Below are 20,187 nucleotides of genomic sequence, written 5' to 3'. Positions count from 1 at the left end.
TTTGATCCATATTTTGATCGTATTACCTATTTGTACGCGATTTGACGCGAAAACCTTCAAGGTCCGAAAGTGTTCAAGCCCCCTATCCCCCAAACAAAACACAATTTTAAAGTGCCTCCTCCCCACCCCTATCCGGGCAGTCACTAGGCAGTCACTAGGCAACTCCAATTTGCCCCCCCCCCCCCGCATATAAACAGGCTATACGCCGTCTATGGACTATTGTGACGACATTTTTCGGTATACTTGTACCAAGGGAATGGGGGAAGGTGGGCCGAATGGCGCAGCGTGCAGGTCGGACTGTTTTTTTTTTTGGGGGGGGGGGAGAAATTATTGGCCCCGGGGTGACGGGTTGCGTACAATATTTGGGCACGCCCTTTTCTTCTTTTTTCTTCAGAAATGAATGTATTCCGTACTATGAATAGCGGTCCTTGTGAGTGGTGAACCCTAATATAAATCGTGTTTTTGGAAGCGGCGACCCCGATTTCGATTTATGAATAGCGGTCCTTATGAATAGCGGTCCTTAAGAATAGCGAGGGTACCCCATATTGAAAGAGATCTATACAAAGTTTCTCCTAAGAATGATATCTACATAATTATATACATACCTGTATATATTTTTTAAGATGAATCATACATAGGCGTAAAGCTATGTGGGTGTATGTGTATGTGTGTGTGCGTGTGTGTGTGTGCGTGTGTGTGTGTTTTTTTTGTGTGTGTGTGTGGGGGGGGGGGTATTGAATTAATATTGCATCAATATCGCATGCAATTAACGACCTCCCCCCCCCCCCCCCCCAACACTGAATGGGGGTATATTGTGATGGAAATACTGCAATTCTTTTTTTAATTATTTAATTTCCAGCTTTTGAATTTACACTGTAGAGATGGCTATTTGAACAGAAAATTCATATGGTATAGATCTAGTATTGATACAAGTTACAGTTAAAGATAAATAACTATAATTGAAATCGAGAAACATAAACTCATGTATTCCTCGACCTTACTTCGACGGATAAATATTGCCCATAGAGGGCGCCCTATTATCAATCTTTTCTTAAGCTCTCAATCCTGGAAATGAATGATTGAAATGTTTCACTAAAATACGTAAACATAAGTGGGAACATGATTAAAAATACAACAAATTGATGAATTTCATATTAAAGTGTATCTTTGGTACAATGTATGTTTTGGATTATGTTGGGAGCACATATATCAGAGGCGAGAAGTACACGCGTGCATGGCACTCATCAAAGGTTAAGGGGCACTTATCAGAAGGGGATCGAAGAGCACTTATTTAAAAAATAAAAAAAAGGGCATTTGTTAAAGTAAAATGAGCACCTCTCAGATTTGATTGGGGGGATAGGCAATTATTATAGGGTGCACGCGAGGTGGTAAGAGGTACTTATAATGGAACGGACACCTATTATATTATTAAAAAAGGGCGCTTATCTGAAGTAAAAGGAGCTCTTTAGGGCCCTGGAAAAGTGGGAGGGGGCACTATACTTCCCTGCCCATCGGCTCCACCGCCTCTGTGGGGGGGGGGGGGGATTTTTTATCGCGTGCAATTAACGCAAGCCTCCCCCCCCCCCCTCAACAGTATAGGGGCACATTGTGATGAAAAAAAACTGCAATTCTATATAAGTTATTATTAGGTTTCCAGCTGTTGAATTCACACTGTAGAGATGGACATTTGAACAACAAATTCAAATGGTAAAAGATCCAGTATTGATGAAAGTTGCAGTAAAACGTAAATAAATTGAAATTGAAATTGAAAACCATAGACTCCGACATTGGTACATCGACCTTACCTCGCTGTATAATTATTGCCGATAGCTGGCGCCCTATTATCAGTCTTTTTCCGTGCGGCACGCTCTCAAGTAAGACATGGAAATGAATGATTGAAATGTTTCACTAAAATACGTAAAAATAAGAGGGAATATGATGAAAAATACAACAAATTGATAAATTTCATATTAAATTGTATCTTTGGTACAATGTATGTTGGGGATTTGTGATCGGGGTATTCTGTAGGAGTATGTTTTATCGTCCTTGAAACGCTCCGTTCTCGGAGTTTTGTGCACAGCACAGTGGTCGCATTGTAATGTCTACGGAACGTGTACAGTGTAGTGGATGGTCAGTTGACATGTGGAAGTGAATGGGAGCTGTGTGTACTGTGCTGTGGTACCAGAATGTACGGGTTCAAGCGTCGCCCAAGTTTGTTAGGAGGTGCGATGTAGCCTGTCGCTGCCTTTGAATTAAACTGAGAAAAATATAGGCATTGCATTGGCAGTGATATTACATTTAAGATCTAAGTTTTAACTCTGCTAAATTTTATTAGGCCTAGACTTTGTTGATTACATTTACTAGGGTGTCTGAACGATTTTTCAAATTTCAATTTGGGATCGTTTTTCACCATTTTTGTTTGATATTTGAATAAAAAATGTTATCAGAATAATACATTTCAAATTTCAAGTCTCACCGATGTTTCTATCAAAAGTTACAGCCCCTCCAACACGCTGGTATATTCATATCATTTTGGTCAAAATCGTCGAAAAAGACGTCCACGCAGAGTGATGTTGTTTTGCTAAATTTAGCCAAACAGCTGTATCGCGCGATATGCAAGCGTATGCATATCGTACGCATGCTGCTAAGCCAATCCGCGACTTGCAGCTTGAGCTACGCTGTCTCCGCGACATGTGCGATTGACTAGTATGGTTGGCGTTCGTCGCACAATAAACCCGGAAGTGAATGCACGTTATAGTCAATGGCAATATCGCGGAGACAACGCACGTTGTCTCCGCGATATTGCCATTGACTATAACGTGTATTCACTTCCGGGTTTATCGAGGGAATTTCCAACCATAATTTCAGTCACTATAATGTGTAATTGAATTTGGGGTTTCGTTCGTGCGCGGAGATGTTACGCGATGTAACCATGGTTTGGACTGAGCGGAGCGCACGCCCCCTAATTAGCTGATCCACCAAATAGCGAGAAGGGTATTTTTAAACTGTTATCAGTTGTGATCCCTGGGGGCTAGCGAAAATATAATCACATAGAATTGTTCCTTAGGACTGGGACTACTTATCGATCGGGGCGTCATATCTCAAAAGTGACAAACCTCAGAGTTAGCCAGGACACAATGTTTAAATTGCTGTTTTGACCAAGATATTTTTAGAATTTCGGGGGCTACGCCCCTTTGGAAATATTGGAATTCACCTGCTCTTTCATATGACACCTCATTCATTGATTATCACCTTCAGGATCACAACTGATAAAGGTTTGAATCTCGATTTGAAAAAAAAAAATTGACTTTTTTTGCATGGTCGCGCAATGCACGTAGGCTGCATAGGGATGCGTGTAATCTCTATGGGAAGATTTTTAGCACACAACATCGGGTGCGCGATCAGACACCCTACATTTACAGTAGGGTAGGGGGTGCTGGTCCATGTGTAATTAGGATCGTCGGCATAAACAAGGTTATCTTCGTTAACACGTGCAAATCGCATCCTAAAAAATATTTGTGGACGTCTTTTTTTTCTTTGGCGCTCTGCGGGTGTATGGTTACCGATCCGCGCGCTGGCAATGCGAAAAACAGATTCCACGTGAGTAAATACCCCCAGTTCACTGTCTACTTCACGAGTTGTTCGTCTTTCTGAGGATTTATCCGTCATAATGTAGAAGTCTCTGTGCTGTGTAAGTGATACATGCATATCATGGAGCATCATCGCAGAATCTGTTTTTTTTTTTGCATTGCCAACGCGGTAATATTGATTTAGGATGAGATTTGTCCATGTTTACGAAGATATCCTCGTTTATGCGGACTATCCTTATTCTCGGACCAGCGCCCCTACTGGATTAAGGCCAAGCCCAAGGCCCTCACTGCTCTGGCTGGGCAATGCTTTGACATCGCGACAACGCATTGGACATGCTGTAATATTTAGCTTTCAGCTCGATAAGTGATCATTACAAACGAATAATATAAAATGTAGGGTCTACGAAATGTAATAAGAGACCTCTCTATGTTTATGATCTGATAACATCTAATTTTTTAATTTATTGACTTGATGCCAAAATAATAGTCTTATAATTATAATATTTATTGATCATAAATTAAACTTTCTTGAAGATTGAAACTTGAATAGACTTTGTGGTCACTTTTTGTAAGATATCTGCTGAGGGGTAACTCCTCACTTGTTGGTCCCGATTAAACTTTTTAGTGATGTCCCCAACCCTACATTAGAAATGTGTATATTATAAATGTGATAGGATATATTGGAACTATTTTGAAGAGCCATATGATGCATATATCTCTATGACATGAAAATACAACATTTCCAGGAGTCAAGATGGATGAAAGGGGCCCCCTCACAAAACTTTGCTCTCTGTTCAGGGAGATAAAAGCAAAATGGGCAAAATGCTGTGTTTGCTTGGAGCCAGTGAATATGGGTCTTAGTCTAAGAAGACTCAGAAATAAATCCTTGCTATAGGTGACGTGAGCAAAGATTTTGTAAGGGATTTCTTTAGAACCCCCCTCCCCCCCCCCCCCCTCTATATTTTGGCATTAATGTCACTTTAAATCCTTGAATGTGCTGAGAAAGATCTCGGAAGTTTTATTAATCTGAACATCCTTTACCACTCAACCTGTGTTTTTTTTTCAGGAACTTTACACAATGTCGGAAGACTGGGGAAATGAAATTGCTGCAAACACCGCAGCGGCCGCAGTGCCGCCACCAGCTGCTGCTGAGTTGCCAGAGATCCAGCTGTTTGGTCGATGGAGCTGTGAAGAGGTCCAAGTCAGCGACATCAGCTTGACGGTAAGTAATACGACAGGCATTTCTTCCAAGAAGCAGACTATTATCTTTCTGACCACACCCCAAAATAATGATGAAATATAATTATTAATTATTTTTTTTAAAGGATCATCCCTTTGTCGTTAGCCTAAACTATTTGATATCGAAATAAGAGGATTTCAACTGTAGGTAGAACACCAGTCGGTCTGCTAGTCCTGGAGCATACTTGTTGAATGCAGATGATTAAATTTGAAATAGCAAGGCAAAAACCTACATCGACCAACTTTTTTCACAGTTAAAAATTTAGATAAAGAGTTTCTTGAAAATATAGTTCCACTATTGATGCACTTCCTAGATAAAAAGAACAAAATAAGCAAAAAATTGAAGAAGAAAAGCAAAACCATACAACTTTTTTATAGATAGATTGCTATTGATTTGCTTGAAACCGTTGCCTCCCATTGTAGGATTACATCCCAGTGAAGGAGAAGTTTGCCAAGTACCTCCCCCACAGCTCTGGCCGCTACCAGGTCAAGAGGTTCCGCAAGGCCCAGTGCCCCATCGTGGAGCGCATCACCAACTCCATGATGATGCACGGCAGGAACAACGGCAAGAAGCTGCTCACCATGAGGATCATCAAGCACGCCTTTGAGATCATCCACCTGCTCACCGGAGAGGTATGATTCATAATGATAATAATAATATTAATAATAATAATAATAATAATAATAATATTAGATATTCATATAGCGTACATATCCACCATGCATGGTGCTCAAGGCGCTCCAACTATTGCCCCGGCTCTGCTTGGCAGCTGATTTCAGCGCTCACAGCATTCAAGGAATTCCTTCCTACTGGTACCCATTTAACACCTGGGTGGAGAGTGGCAAATGTAGATAAATATCTTGCCAAAGGACGTTGGTGCCATGGTGGGACTCAAACCGCAGACCCTTTGATCCAAAGTCCAACAACTTGGACCACAACACCTCTAAACACCTAGGCCAGTGTTTCAGATGCTTGTAAAAGTTTATGAAAGAAATGTAAACAAATTGACAGAGAGGTATTCATGTAACCTACATTGTTTCATCATGAATACATGGGCAAATCCAAGATACTATTGTTCAGTACTTTGTGAATATCATCAAAACTTTTAATATACACCGATTCTTTCATGTTGTCAACCATACATGAACGTGGATCAGATCAAAAATAGGACCCTTGAAAACAATTTTTAAAATCCAATATCTTTATTCTTGTCAACATAGGTATTCCTATTTCAGGCATGTCAAAATCTTGCCTTAGAACAAATGGTTTTGCAATGATAATCTGAGAATCTTTGATGCTACTCGGCTCTTGGCAGAGACAATGTCCAATTCACAGAACTTAGTAAATCTTACCCCGGGAGCACAAAACGAAAAGAAATATAAAATAAAAGAATTGTAAAAGACTTTTTCTATTGTTAAAAGCTAGCATGACTATTAATCACCCATATTTTTGGTATATCTTTCTGTCGACAGAACCCTCTACAGGTTCTTGTGAACGCCATCATCAACAGTGGACCTCGTGAGGACTCTACCCGTATCGGTAGGGCTGGTACCGTCCGTCGCCAGGCCGTTGATGTGTCTCCACTCAGGAGAGTCAATCAGGTAAACAACCATTCTAATTACAGTGCTGTGTTCGTTTAAAGCTTATCTGTACTAGTTTATAGGAGGGATTAGACCGCCCTGCAAGGTCACTGCACAGGTGGTTATCTCATCAACTCGGCTCTCAATTAACATAAGAAAAGAGGATCATGGGGGACCAATGGTCACCGATTAGGCATTGTTTTCTATATAAAGGGAGCAAGTAGCTACAAGTAGGACAGTGTGGCTTTAAGTGTATTATACAACTTCAGGCTTCAGACATTTTGATCTTGCCTTGAAAAAAAAACACCTCCAGACCGAATCAAAACATTTTACATGTACACTAATTGCAGGTGGAGGTGAAGAAGTAGATGTGTGCATCAAAAGCTCCTTAGCATGTGAACAAGAAGAAATATTTTTTTCCTGTAGATTGGAGAAAGTTTAGAAGACTGCTTAAAATGATTGGATTTATTGCTGTTTTGGTTCATGTGATAGAGAACATTTGGCCCGAATTCATGACAGATTAATTAATAGCATTGTCTAAAGTCTAAAGAATAGTTTTACCTCCTATGTTGACTAGAATGAACCACACATCTTATTTTCCCTATACTCTTGTATTCTTATACTCTCCTAAACTCTCAGGCTATCTGGCTGCTGTGCACTGGAGCTCGTGAGGCTGCATTCAGGAACATCAAGACCATCGCTGAGTGCTTGGCTGATGAACTCATCAATGCCGCCAAGGTAAGCCTCTTTTTACTCTCGGCAATAGTGTAAAACCAGAACATGTTGTAACCTCAAACTCTTCCATATTGTCAACAACGTCCATTTTTAAATTGAGAAATACATAATGTCATTGTTATTTAGTCATTTTGCACCATGAAACTTGTGAATCAGGACCACTCATTAAATTTGGCAAAGTATCAAGCATTCAATCTTTTTTTTGACGGACTGTAGAGACCTGTCCAAGTGGTGGCATGCCATATCCCTCAAATGGCCTTGTATACAGGTTCACTTCTATTAATGTATCAGAATTAAATGGGTCCACACTGACTTTGCCCTTTGGCGAGACTCCACAATAACTTACGCATAATTTTGAGGAGATTAAGTAGATATGTTCTTGTAGTGGTCTCTGTTACCATCAAATAGTTAGGAACTTGTGAAATATCTCCCGACATATCCCAACACATACGGTTCAAATTTCATAGTGCTTCTGCATTTACCTCTACGGAAATCTTTAAAGAGCTGATTAAATTTAGATTAAGCTTTCATGATTAACTAATGATGGCACAACCATAGAACTAAGGCTTTATTAATTTGTTTTTTCCTTCATTCTTCCTCTTTCCATTCAGGGATCCTCCAACTCGTACGCAATCAAGAAGAAGGACGAGCTCGAGCGTGTTGCAAAATCCAACCGTTAAGAAGGGATTTCATCGTTGCTGTCGACTGGTTCAGCTTCCAGAGACACACACAACATCTTATTAGAGTGTCTCATACATTGTACATGTAAATTAAATAATCGGTCATAAAAAAAGGGAACCAAAAAGTGTATTGCAGATTTTGTATTGTGTGTTACAGTGATAGTTATAGATGGACAGTGAAGTCAATGTATTAACCCTATTTTAACTGGGCTATTTCAGACCAGGTTTTTACTGGGGGGGGGGGGGGGGGTCAATTTGACCCCCCTTAAGATCTCAGCCGTTTCACTGCCGATTGCCGCGAAAATTTGCATACATGTCAAGTGAAGTGTATAAAATACTATGGTAATTTCAATTTTTTGAAAAATTCACTCATTTACATATTAATGGTAATTTATGCAAATAAGGTCATAAAATTCACATTTTTGCCCATAAATCATACATTATTCATATTTAAGCATTCTTTTTCACTACATATTATTTGTTAAATAATTATACAACACAAAAAAATTAGAAGAGCCAGGTTATTCCTTATGTTATCTCTTGTTTTGATAATTTCTTATGTATTTTATTGTTTTTGTTGTTTTATTTAATTTATAACTACAATTCAACTATTTTGACCCCAAAAAACACCCAAACTTTAAACAAGACTAAATAACCAATGTTTTATCTCTTTTTAGGAAAATTGACATTTCCATATGTTTTGTACACAAATCACAAAAATGAGCGATTTTCGGGCTGACATGCAACAACAAAATGTCACGTGACTCCGTAACTGTACGTCCGATTTTCAAAAAAATTGTTTTAAAAGATGCGTAAGACTCAAAAGAAAAAAGTCATGAAAGGAAAATTTTATATCTGCCGCGGTTTCGGAAAAGTCGCGAAATTTCTACGGGGGAGGGGGGGGTCAAATTGACCCCCCCCCCCCCCCCCCCCCCAGTTAACGTAGGGTTAAGTCATTACAGGATTACAGGAACTTAAAGTCATCTGAGTAGTTAAAGACATTATTTTATATTACAAATATAAATATAAAAGAAAAAATAATGGGGGGGGGGGGGGCAAAGGAGAAGTAACCGAACATGTGCGTACAAGGAAGTTGGAGAGAGTGAGCAATAATCAGAAGGAGGGAAGTACTCTGAGAGAAAGAAAGAGAGAGGGTAAGTGAGAGAAGAATATTGGAAGGAGGACTCTGGGAATAGAGAGTACATGTGTTAATGAAAGTGCAAATGAGGCTGAAGAGAATAAAGAGATGTGTGAAGTAACCTGACTTGTGCATAAAGGAAATTGGAGAGTGAGCAATAATCGGAAGGAGGGAAGTACTCTGTGTGAGAGAAGAATATTGAAAGGATGACTCTGGGAAGAGAGAGAGAGTACCATACATGCCAACTGTTCAGATTAAAGAGGAACATTCCTCTTTTTGGGAGAAGATAATTATCATTTTAATGCAGGTGTTCATCTTCCTTTACAAATTTGTCTGTAGTATTGAATAGGAGAGTTAGGATTGTTCCTCTTTTTTTTGAAAATAGCATAATTTGTAGAGATTTCTGATTTTCAAATGTAGGCATGTATGGAGTACATGTTTTTATGAAAGTGCAACAGAGGCATAAGAGATTGTTAATTGAAACTTTATAACGGAGATGCAAGTGCAAGGATGGGTAGAGAGAAGAAGAACAAATGCAAGACGCAGGAGTAGCAAGAAAACTGCATAAGCCCATGAGAGGCTGTAAATAGTACATGAGTTTGCAAAATCTCCCCAGGATATAAATAGAGCTGTCTATTGAAATAAACATGTAATGAATCTATTTGGGATGTGATACTTCGTTTTTGCAGTTCTGCTCTCCTTCCGCCCCTCGTATTGTTTCATGCCTGTGTTTTCTTTGGCCATCCTAACCTTCTCCCTACCGAAGCTCTTCCAGAGATGCCAACCCTCCCTGAAATTTGTTTTTCTCGATACGTCACTCCACACAAATTTTAATGCCTCCCTGATTTTATGAAAGATTATTCCTATTATGCTGTATGCAATTGATAAAAACCTCCCCGATTTCTGAATGAATCCTCCCTGAAATCTGAATGTAAAGGTTGGCATATCTACTCTTTTTCACACTGCCTGTCTTTAATTTGCCTCCCTCTATGAAGGCCTGTTAACATTTGCTGCAATGAATTGCAGCGTTTATTGCAGGTTTCTTACAAACATTATCGACACTTCACACTCTTTTATCTTGTAATACAGTATGCAGATGAGCGAGCATTCAATGGCCCTTGTGCGCAGCTACTTTTTTCATCCCCACTTGACATTCATTCAGTATAGTAGTATACCCCTCCCCCAATGAAAATCCATGGTTTACCCCAGCACATATAAACAAGCTTTTAATCTCCATTTTGAAAGCTTTCATTTCTGACAACCTTTTATAACTCTCCGTCCTTCACAAGTCATTTCTCTATCTGCCGTTTCATATCGTTGTTTTTTTTCATCTTTCTCTCTAGTGCCTTCTCATTGTCATACTCATTTACTCTTACTGGTATTTATACTCCTTTAAAGGGATCCGGTAACTTTGTCTTAGATCCTTTAGAAATAATCCTTGATTTAGCTCATGCTGCAATGATAACTATAAACCTTTAGGTCAGTCAGGAACTCCATGACTTTTACTAGCCGATCGCCTGTCTGATTATCAAGATATTAATGATTGGAATTACAAATTTTGAAAACCTTCCGCTGAACGGTTTTCATAACACTACAGTCTATTGGGGAAAACGAGTATGGTAAAACTGGTCACTCAAAATTTTTACTTTTTTGAAGCACTTCTTGATCATTTTGAAGCGCGATTTTTTTTAGGGCTTCAATATTGCTCCATATCACAGGCACTGGTAACATGTAGTACCGTGTATCTCAGATTTAACATTGGTAAACGATCCCTTTAATACTCTTCATCTCTCCCCTATGCCTCCTCCCCCCAATACATATTTCCTTCCATGTGGTACACACATTTCTTTTGATTCCCTATCTTTCCATCTCTCACCAATTCACACCTTTTTTTGTGGTCATTCTTTCAAGATCTCAAACACATTACAGTAATAAATCGATTCGATCAAATATTTTTCATTTCATACGCAGAGTACTGTGGATCATGAACATATTTTATTTTCATGTCTTATTTGTTTCTGAATTTATTTTGAAGAGCAATATTATACAAATACAAAATGGGGAAATAAAAAAAAAAGTGCTTTGCTTTCCAACAGCAGTAAAAAAAAGAAAGGGGGTATTAAAAAAATGATGCATGCATATGTAACAATTTTTTCAGGATTATTTTTTACATACATCTCACTTCATGGTCATTGATACACATATATCAGAAATTTTGAAATGTAATTTCACTTTTTTTATCAATGGCTATTGGGGGCAGTACATCACAGTTGTGTGCCACAATTGTAAACGTAAGCTCTGGGCACAGTCTTTCCTTGCTGTTATACATTGTATAGATTAAATATTAGTATTTTTTAAACCAAACCCATTATGAAAAAACTTGAATAAGTCAAGTACATGTACATTCAGGAAATGTATAAGGTCTGTGAATCACCAATTCATTTGTTTTGGGAAAAAATTATTTTAATAAGAAACTGCAAACACACAATATTATACATTCTACATGTACATGTATACTAATTATTTCTCACAACTCTGTTCTAGCTCAAAATTATCAAAACGGACAACAATGACATGAAAGGAGTACTTTACAAGTTTACAAATATCTGAACCTAGAACAATTGGCCCCTGACCCCTTTAAGATCTTAAGAAATAATTAAACCACATTGATAATGACTGAATGAAAATGCAATATTTGTTAGATTATAAGGTAACGGTTGATATAATACTATTTCAAAGTAATTTCTTTTATAATGATAAAACATACTGCTTTGTCAGACAAAAGTGTTCTCTTTTCTTCATGTCTTTCACAAGAACATGCCTATATTTATTGCAAAGTCTTTACATCATTTAACAGGTAGATCACTGTCATAAATGAATGAATAATTTTTGAACGATCAACTCGTTAAGTTTTAACAGACTAATTTGTGTGATAATCAAATGACTAATGCATGTACAATGTTGATCAGCAAAAAAACTTCCAAGTTATTTAGGAGGAGAAAAATGACAATTCAAATACACACAAAAAAGTAGTTTTTCCAAAAGAAGACTCCCAATTTATATCTGTTTGGGCCAATCCTAGAGTCTATGTTATATACCCTCAGCTTTCTAATCATGTACCAATAATTACGACTATTACGTCAAACAAAAACTCAATGTTTACTTAGGCTCATGCTTGCCATGGGGTACAGGAGTATTCTGTAAAATAAAAATGCAGGTTTTCATGTTCTCTACGTATGTGTGATGAAGGGATCAACATTAACACATGGAGGGAAGAAAAGTCTTTCTCAAGTTTGTTCGATGTTGACCAATTCCACTACAAGGAGCACAGACGGGAAAATGGTGGAGCAGTGGTCATCCAGTGGTCACTCTAAAGTTATTCAGTGGTCATTTGGTGGTTATTTGGTGGTCACTTGGTGGTCATCGCCAGTCAGCCATGTAAATAAATCCTGTGCAGCTGATGGACCATGAGGGAAGCAGAGGACACGGCTTGCAAAGTACGCCTCCAAAACACACAATCATAAACAAAAAGAGTTTCATACAAAGAGTCAGTACGGCTATACGTTGTACCGTCATTATGTCTTTCCGGCTGCTTTCGCGTGCGCTTTGGAGAACTCTTGTTGGAGTTTACCCAGTTTCTCTCTATGAGCTTCTTGCTTCTTATCCATGTCCTTGATTTGGGTGTCGTACCTTTTCCTGTAATTAAAACAACAAAAATGCACAGAGATTCATTACAGAGAAACCTGTATATAAAGCATTGAGAAAATTATTATTATCAGTCATTGGAGCTCTTTTAGGATTTGGTATGTTATTAGTGCAATTTTCTCAGAGTGATAGTTACTTAGGTACTTAGTAATATTGTGATGGTTGATTTCACAAATCTGTTGAATCAGGTTGCAAAACACGTAAAATTATGTTTGTATGTATGGATTATCAAACTACGATGCCCCAAATCCGAAATTAATTCACGCAATATGAAGATTTTTAACAAAGTTCAACGGGTTTTCAAACGGGCGTCGATGTGCGGCGCTTCTGAATCTAAATTCTCCCAACCATTTTTTAATTTTCCCAACCGTTTTTCCATGAAAAAAAGACATAAAAACAGGCTATAAAAAATCTGTCAACACTTAAATGTCTGGAATAGAATGTAGAGCCATTTTATTGCTTTGTGAGATTTCCATTCACGTAAAATGTAATTAAATTGTAATAATATAGTTGGGAGAATTAAGGAATCGATCGGATCAGTTTTTCCCGATTTGTACCATGAATAATGGTCTGTTTTCGCTCAAATTTTCATATTATCTTTAATTGTACATCTAGCATTGAAGTCACTACCTTACGCCACTATCTCTCATCTGAACAATGTTAAAAAGTCCCTTTAAGTATTTTATTGTTATACAATATTACCAGAGCACGTTAACCAGAGCTATTCTGGAGCTTTCCAAAGCTAAATCGCTCATCACTTTTATGTATTTTTTCTGCTGGTATAAAAACCACCAAAAGACATCAAATATTGTTTCTTTAATGTTTCAATCTAAATCACTCTTCAAGGAAAACCAAACTGCAATATTTCTATACAACTGGAATTACTGGATATTACGATAGGTTTGACTGTATTAGAATATATTTATGCATCAAGTGAGGATGCATAACACTACAGTCTATTGGGGAAAACGAGTATGGTAAAACCGGTCACTCAAAGATTTTCCTTTTTTGAGGCACTTCTTGATCATTTTGAAGCGCAACTTGTTTAGGGCTTCAATATTACGCCATATCACAGACACTGTTAACACGTAGGGCCGTCTATCTCAGATTTAACATTGTTAAACAATCCCTTTTTAAAGAAGTAAATGTACATTATGAGCAGACAATGAATGTTGGGTTGCCCAGAGAGTTTTCTGGAAAACAACATCATCACATGTACATGTAAATGTAATGAATTTTCAAAAGCAATACCCTTCCTTTTGAATCTTTAAAAAAAAACTGACTTTCAATCTGTTATTTTAAATCTTAGTTTTGTTTGTTTGTGATTGTCTAACTTACACTTCAGCTGTGATGTATTCCATACGTTTCTTGACAGTGGCATTGGCTTCTTCTACATCTTGCTGTACGAGGACAGGACCCATCATCTTGAACACCTTGCTCCCTCCTTCTAGGAGATCAAGTTCCTAGTAGGGATTCGAAGAAAATAATAAGAAATTAAAAGAAGAAAGAGGAAAAGGAGAACAAGCAGCAGGTGAATCAGGGGGAGGAGAAGAACTCAGGCAAAGGAGAAGGAGAAGGAGAAGGAAAAGAAGAGGAAAAGAAGAAGAAGAATGAGGAGGAAAAGAAGAAGAAGAAGAAGAATGAGAAGGAGGAGAAGAAGAAGAAGAAGAAGAAGAAGGAGGAGGAGGAGGAGGAGGAGGAGGAGGAGAAGGAGAAGGAGAAGGAGAAGGAGAAGGAGAAGGAGAAGGAGAAGGAGAATGAGAAGGAGGAGGAGAAGAAGAAGAAGAAGAAGAAGGAGGAGGAGAAGGAGGAGAAGGAGAAGGAGGAGGAGAAGGAGGAGGAGGAGGAGGAGGAGGAGGAGGAGGAGGAGGAGAAGAAGAATGAGAAGAAGAAGAAGAAGAAGAAGAAGAAGAAGAAGAAGAAGAAGAAGAAGACGGAACAAAACAAAAACAAATAAACAATGTGGTAATGTCACATTGCGAGTATTCAATAGAGAATGGTCAATGACGGCAATTAATGTTTTGACTGATATAGATCAGTTGACTGGAATTTCCAGCTAAAAATGGTTTTCGATGCAGACCTAACCATTATGTACAGTATTTTTTAAACACAACAACTTTTGGAAAGAAGAACAGTCCTACTGATCCCACAAAACCCTTAGGGCTATGAAAACCAAGGGTACAGAACACTTAAAGACCATGCGACCAATAGGACATAGGACTGACTAAAGAGACATAGGCTAGCTTAGGATATTAGGTGAAGTTTCATACTTACATCTTTCACCATATTATTTTCATTCAGTTGAGCATCAAGCTGTTTTCTCAGTCCAACAACATTTTGATATTCTGAAACAAAAAAGAATCAAATTGAACTTCAATAGTATTATTGAAAAATTTATGTAAACTTGGGAACAAATTTTAACTACGCTTCCCATTTTTGTATCTTACAACGCAGAGGTCAGTGCATGGATGATGGATAGCGGATACACTCAATTTCGCAAGTTCTTCGTTACGCACATTTGACATTCATTTCCACTTAAAGAGAAGGTTGAGTTCTGGGAAGAGGTGAAAAATAATTTGTGAGCGTTATCATTCTTATTATGCAAGCGTGGAAGAACATCAGATAAGACATGTTCCCTGAAAAGCATGGCTCTTCAAATGCCTTTATATTTTAAATATGTCATGTAACTCGTAAAACTCGGGGGGGGGGGGGGGGGGGGGGGGGTAGGTTTTTTTACGCCACGTGTTCGTGTAGTCCCATATACATCTTTCTGTGTACAGTGTTTATAACTTTACCAAGACTTGGCCAAATTTCTTATCATTTTGATGATTCCAGAACCTTGCAATACACACAAATTCTTATATGCTAGATGATCAACCTTTTCTGGTCGATTTCACACCGTTTCTTTGACAATGCAATCGCATTGCAGGGCTTGCCCTTAACTTTTTTTTGAGGTGGCCAGCAGGGCCACTTGGGTAGGAGATCTGGGTGGCCAAATGGATTTTCAGGTGGCCCCACTTTTATGCGGTATTAAATAATGCAAATGTTTAATAAAAAAATGCATAAACTATACGTGTTAAAAGCAGCATGAGCTGCATTTAATAATGAAAGGTGAGTGACTCTTTAGACTCTCATTCCAAATCCTCTCTCTTTGTTTCTATACTTCTGTCTCAACTTCACTTCAATGTTTTTCTCCCTTTCTCCTCGACTATCATGCATCACAAGGACCCCCTCCCCCTTAAGTTAGGATTGTACAGGGCACACAAGGCGCCAAACTTCTGCTTTTCTTTGAGCTCCAAGTTCTGTTGGAAGATATAAAATTGATTGTATATTTACTTTAGGCCTGAGTCGAAACGGGTCCCCGCCCGGGCCCCGACCGTCGAGCTGAAACCCGGTTTTGGTTTTCGGGTTTCGGGTTTTTCAAAATTAAATTTCACACTGATATTTTGAAATATAGAATTAAAAATATGGAATTCACAAACTTATATTTCAATATAATCAAATAAATATGCTTTTAGAAATAAATGGATATTGTTTCAGTTGACGGTAGGTGTTTTTATCGCTCTAAAATTGAGGCTGCAAGAAAGGAATCACGCTTCGTGGTACCGATCGAGTGCGTTCAGAAACGGAAGTGGAAATAGATCTATGACCCACTGAAGACAGAGCAAGAAAATGCCACACACAAGACTAAAATATTGATCAGACTATTGCAATTAAATCGTAATACTAAAGGCATTAATTTAATTGTCAAAATATATCCACAACATAATGGTTTATCCTTGATAGTTTGATGAAGGAAAATAAATTAGAGCTCTTGAAATAACATCGAAGTGCCTTTCGTTCGTTCTAAAAAATGCGTGTATAACGGCAAGCAGAAGTTACGAGTCAAGCTTGATATGCACGTTTAAATCCCTACACCGTCATCCGACCTGATCGGAACAATAAGCATTAAACCAATTAAAAACATCACGTAAGACTTTAAGGGACTCCAATTCAACAAAATTACCGTAAAATAATTATTTGCTTTGACAAATAATACTATAGATATTTATAATATCTTACAGAAATAATGATATTTCATGAGCTACGTACTCGATATCGAGTTCAGCTAGCCATCATTTTGAAATGAGTCGTAGTTGTCATGCATGCAGCGCAGAATGCGGCAACTCGCAGCTAGAGAGGGAAAAAAAAAATCACGTAATAGTCACGTGAATATGACGTGATCTCAGGCCCGCGCTTTTTCCTCTCTCTTCTGCATACTGCCCTCTACAGTCTACTGCATGACAACTACGTCTCATTTCAAAATGATGGCTAGCTGAACTCGATATCGAGTACGTAGCTCATGAAATATTATTATTTCTGTAAGATATTATGAATATCTATAGTATTATTTGTCAAAGCAAATAATTATTTTACGGTAATTTTGTTGAATTGGAGTCCCTTAAAGTCTTCCGTGATGTTTTTTTAATTGGTTTAATGCTTATTGTTCCGATCAGGTCGGATGACGGTGTAGGGATGTACGTGCATATCAAGCTTGACTCGTAACTTCTGCTTGCCGTTATATACGTATTTTTAGAACGAACGAAAGGCACTTCGATGTTATTTCAAGAGCTTTAATATATTTTCCTTCATCAAACTATCAAGGGTAAACCATTATGTTGTGGATTTATTTTGACAATTAAATTAATGCCTTTAGTATTACGATTTAATTGCAATAGTCTGATCAACATTTTAGTCTTGTGTTTGGCATTTTCTTGCTCTGTCTTCAGTGGGTCATAGATCTATTTCCACTTCCGTTTCTGAACGCACCCGATCGGTACCACGAAGCGTGATTCCTTTCTTGCAGCCTCAATTTTAGAGCGATAAAAACACCTACCGTCAACTGAAACGATATCCATTTATTTTTTAAAGCATCTTAATTTAATTCCATTGATTATTTTATTGTTTTGAAAGCAGTAACTGTCTTTTCCGTCGCATTATTAGAACAGCAACTTAGTCTAACTCCCGCCGCTGCATGCACACGATTTTTAGTGTCAGTACACCAATCACAATGCTGGGATTTGGGAATCCCCAACTTACCCGCCAGAAATCTCATGCGCAGTTTGTAACTGCGCAACAAAGAGTTGAGAAGCGTACTAGCTGTGCTGCAATCGACAGCTGCCCTATACGCGGTAGCATACTATGATAGCGCTACGCCTATGTACCGGCCAGGCCGGGGTGGCGGCGGCGGTGTGTACAGTACCTACGCGACGCGACGGCGTGCATCGTTTTTATAAAGTTAGTATGCGAAACGAAACATTTCCTTGTTTGATAGATCGGATTGCGTCGCTTGGAAAAGCTTGGAAAAATAAATGTCGCCTCGGTTTCGGGTAGATCTAAAGGTTAAACAAGTTGTTGATAAATAATTTATATATTACTGTCCAAATATTTGGGTGGCCAGCCGGGCCATCTAGTCGGTGATTTCAGGTGGCCCGACAGCGTTTCAGGTGGCCATTGGCACCGGGCCACCGCTAAATTCAAGCCCTGCATTGGCCAGAACTCAACTTCATCTTTAACAAACTAAACAAAGCAGCCTTTTTTATATGTTGCAGTCGTTTAACTTTAACGCGCCATATCTGAACAAGCAAGTTCAAGTCTTAGGCAAGTAAGGGCAAGGGCCAAGGCATTGTCAAACTCAAAGTCATATAAAAATCAAAATTAGTTCATTTTGTTAAATAGATCTAGATCTAGACCTGGCTGGCTATAGATCTCTAGACCCTATTATTTAAATAGACCTAGATCTAAGTTTAAGAAGACCAAGGCCAAGCTAATGCCGAGACGGAGAATAAGTGATAAACTTTTTTTTTCTTGATCTCTCTCTCTCTTTTCTCTCTGTGACTCTGAGCTCTGCAATGTTACCGTTGGCTCCGAAACACTGTCATGACTGTCTGGCATGCATGGGCACGACGCGCGACCTGGGGTCAGTTCCTAGAAACCGTCATAAGTCTAACTTCTTGACTATCCCATTGAAACATGTGTTAATTCTATAACACACGTTCAATGGGATAGTCAAGAAGTTAGACTTATGACGGTTTCTAGGAACGGGCCCTGTACGTACCTGGCTCCACCTCCCATCATCACGGGCCACCCCGAGAGTCAACCCGCCTCACCCCGGCGTCCCCGCACCCACCCGTACCGGTTCCTCCGCACCCAATGATAATCCACGATCATGTTCTCTTTTTTTCATCTCGAACACGATTAATCTCAGTCAAACCTCTCATAAATTACAGCTTCTAAGTTTTTCAAATACCTTTCTCTGATGCCTTGAACTTTTCTAGCTCCTCTTGCAGTTGTTTTTGGACAGTTTCGTTGGCCATGGTGCTTTTTACGTACAAGAAAGTGAAAAATTGTAATACAATTTCGAGTGCAAATGTAACAAGCGCGTATGTAGTAACTCGTCTTAAAATCGGCCAATGCGAAATCGCATTATTATTTGTCGCTACCCCTTTACACTTTACGTTCGAGTTCCCCCTATACAGTGCGTCCCAGAAATTCGGAAACCGAGAATTATCGATGTTTTATTATAACTAAGTCAAATTAATAATTAATAAATGACATATATTTGGAAAGCTTGAACCATCCTCTTTTATTTGATGCAACTCATAATGATGCTTATTCACACATGAGTGATTAAAATCAATTTGAAGAGGTGAAATTCAAGAAATCAAAAAGTCATTTGGCGGTCGAATTTCAAAGAGAAAATCACATTTCTAGAAAGTTGAGTTTCTGCCCTTTCACAATTTTTACATGACACCTCAATCAGGAAGTATGAGCAAGGAATGAAAAAGTTTTGTTTGTTTAAAGTAGTGCTTGCATTTCCATAATTTTATCAAACGAATTCGTTTCATTGGCAGCCCGCCCGGAGCCCTCCGTAGCAACAAGCAAAATTGACAAACGGCTTAACTCCGTTTCGTTGACAATCAGCCACGCATGAAGTCTTTCGTCTACGGCTGATTGTCAACGAAACGGAGTTAAGTCTTTTGTTATTTCCGTTTGTTGCTACGGCAGGCAGCAAGTTAAAATTACGAATTCGTTTAATAAAATTATGGGAATGCAAGCACTACTTTAAAGGTAATACAAAGTTTTGGTATGGGGTCATGAATTTGGTTCAAATAAACATAATGGAAGCAAATGCCATACTCGCGGTTGAAAACGAGTCTAATGTTTTGAAATTGTAAATAATCTTTAAATCTTTATGTTTTATAGCTCCCTCTCAAGGTCAAGATATTAATTAAGCTATAAAACAATGTTTCTTGACTAAAATCGACCGATTAGCTATTCCCGTTTGGAAATTATATATCACAACTACATATTCTGAGGTTTTCATGGTCGCAGCTATTGTACGGCCGTATAGGCGCTATTTGAAATTTATCAAAATTTACCAAGAGCACCGGTAAATTTTTTTATTCAATTTTTCTCGAAAGCAGAAGTGTTTTACTCTTTTCACACTGGTTTTGCTTAACCCCGTACTTTGCTTAGC

General features: G+C 38.4%; 2 protein-coding genes across 2 annotated transcripts; one reads left to right on the top strand and one right to left on the bottom strand.

The window, feature by feature from the left end:
- The first annotated feature begins 1,853 nt into the window (after positions 1-1,853).
- LOC592668 (40S ribosomal protein S5) lies at positions 1,854-7,943 on the top strand. The gene is made up of 6 exons (XM_011672875.2): positions 1,854-1,874; positions 4,657-4,812; positions 5,253-5,462; positions 6,303-6,431; positions 7,050-7,148; positions 7,757-7,943. The coding sequence occupies exons 2-6, from the start codon at positions 4,669-4,671 to the stop codon at positions 7,823-7,825; spliced, it is 651 nt and encodes a 216-aa protein (XP_011671177.1). The 5' UTR covers positions 1,854-1,874; positions 4,657-4,668; the 3' UTR covers positions 7,826-7,943.
- Positions 7,944-11,768: 3,825 nt separating this feature from the next.
- Positions 11,769-19,123, bottom strand: LOC105443252 (prefoldin subunit 6-like). Its single transcript, XM_030991542.1, has 4 exons — positions 18,958-19,123; positions 14,943-15,013; positions 14,007-14,131; positions 11,769-12,659 (listed from the first exon to the last, which is right to left on the bottom strand). Exons 1-4 carry the CDS (start codon positions 19,022-19,024, stop codon positions 12,539-12,541), a joined length of 384 nt encoding a protein of 127 aa, XP_030847402.1. The 5' UTR covers positions 19,025-19,123; the 3' UTR covers positions 11,769-12,538.
- Between the last annotated feature and the right edge of the window lie 1,064 nt (positions 19,124-20,187).

This window comes from Strongylocentrotus purpuratus, unplaced genomic scaffold, assembly GCF_000002235.5.
Source record: "Strongylocentrotus purpuratus isolate Spur 01 unplaced genomic scaffold, Spur_5.0 spur5_scaffold_2, whole genome shotgun sequence".
NCBI lineage: Eukaryota > Metazoa > Echinodermata > Echinoidea > Camarodonta > Strongylocentrotidae > Strongylocentrotus > Strongylocentrotus purpuratus.
This window is presented reverse-complemented; position numbering and strand designations above follow the sequence as displayed.

Coding starts and splice junctions, on each gene's coding strand:
- LOC592668 (XM_011672875.2), top strand. CDS start 4,669: ATGTCGGAAGACTGGGGAAATGAAATTGCTGCAAACACCGCAGCGGCC. Junction 4,813..5,252: donor TCAGCGACATCAGCTTGACG/GTAAGTAATACG, acceptor CTCCCATTGTAG/GATTACATCCCAGTGAAGGA. Junction 7,149..7,756: donor AACTCATCAATGCCGCCAAG/GTAAGCCTCTTT, acceptor CTTTCCATTCAG/GGATCCTCCAACTCGTACGC.
- LOC105443252 (XM_030991542.1), bottom strand. CDS start 19,024: ATGGCCAACGAAACTGTCCAAAAACAACTGCAAGAGGAGCTAGAAAAG. Junction 15,014..18,957: donor GTTCAAGGCATCAGAGAAAG/GTATTTGAAAAA, acceptor TTTTTGTTTCAG/AATATCAAAATGTTGTTGGA. Junction 12,660..14,006: donor GAATACATCACAGCTGAAGT/GTAAGTTAGACA, acceptor TTTTAATTACAG/GAAAAGGTACGACACCCAAA.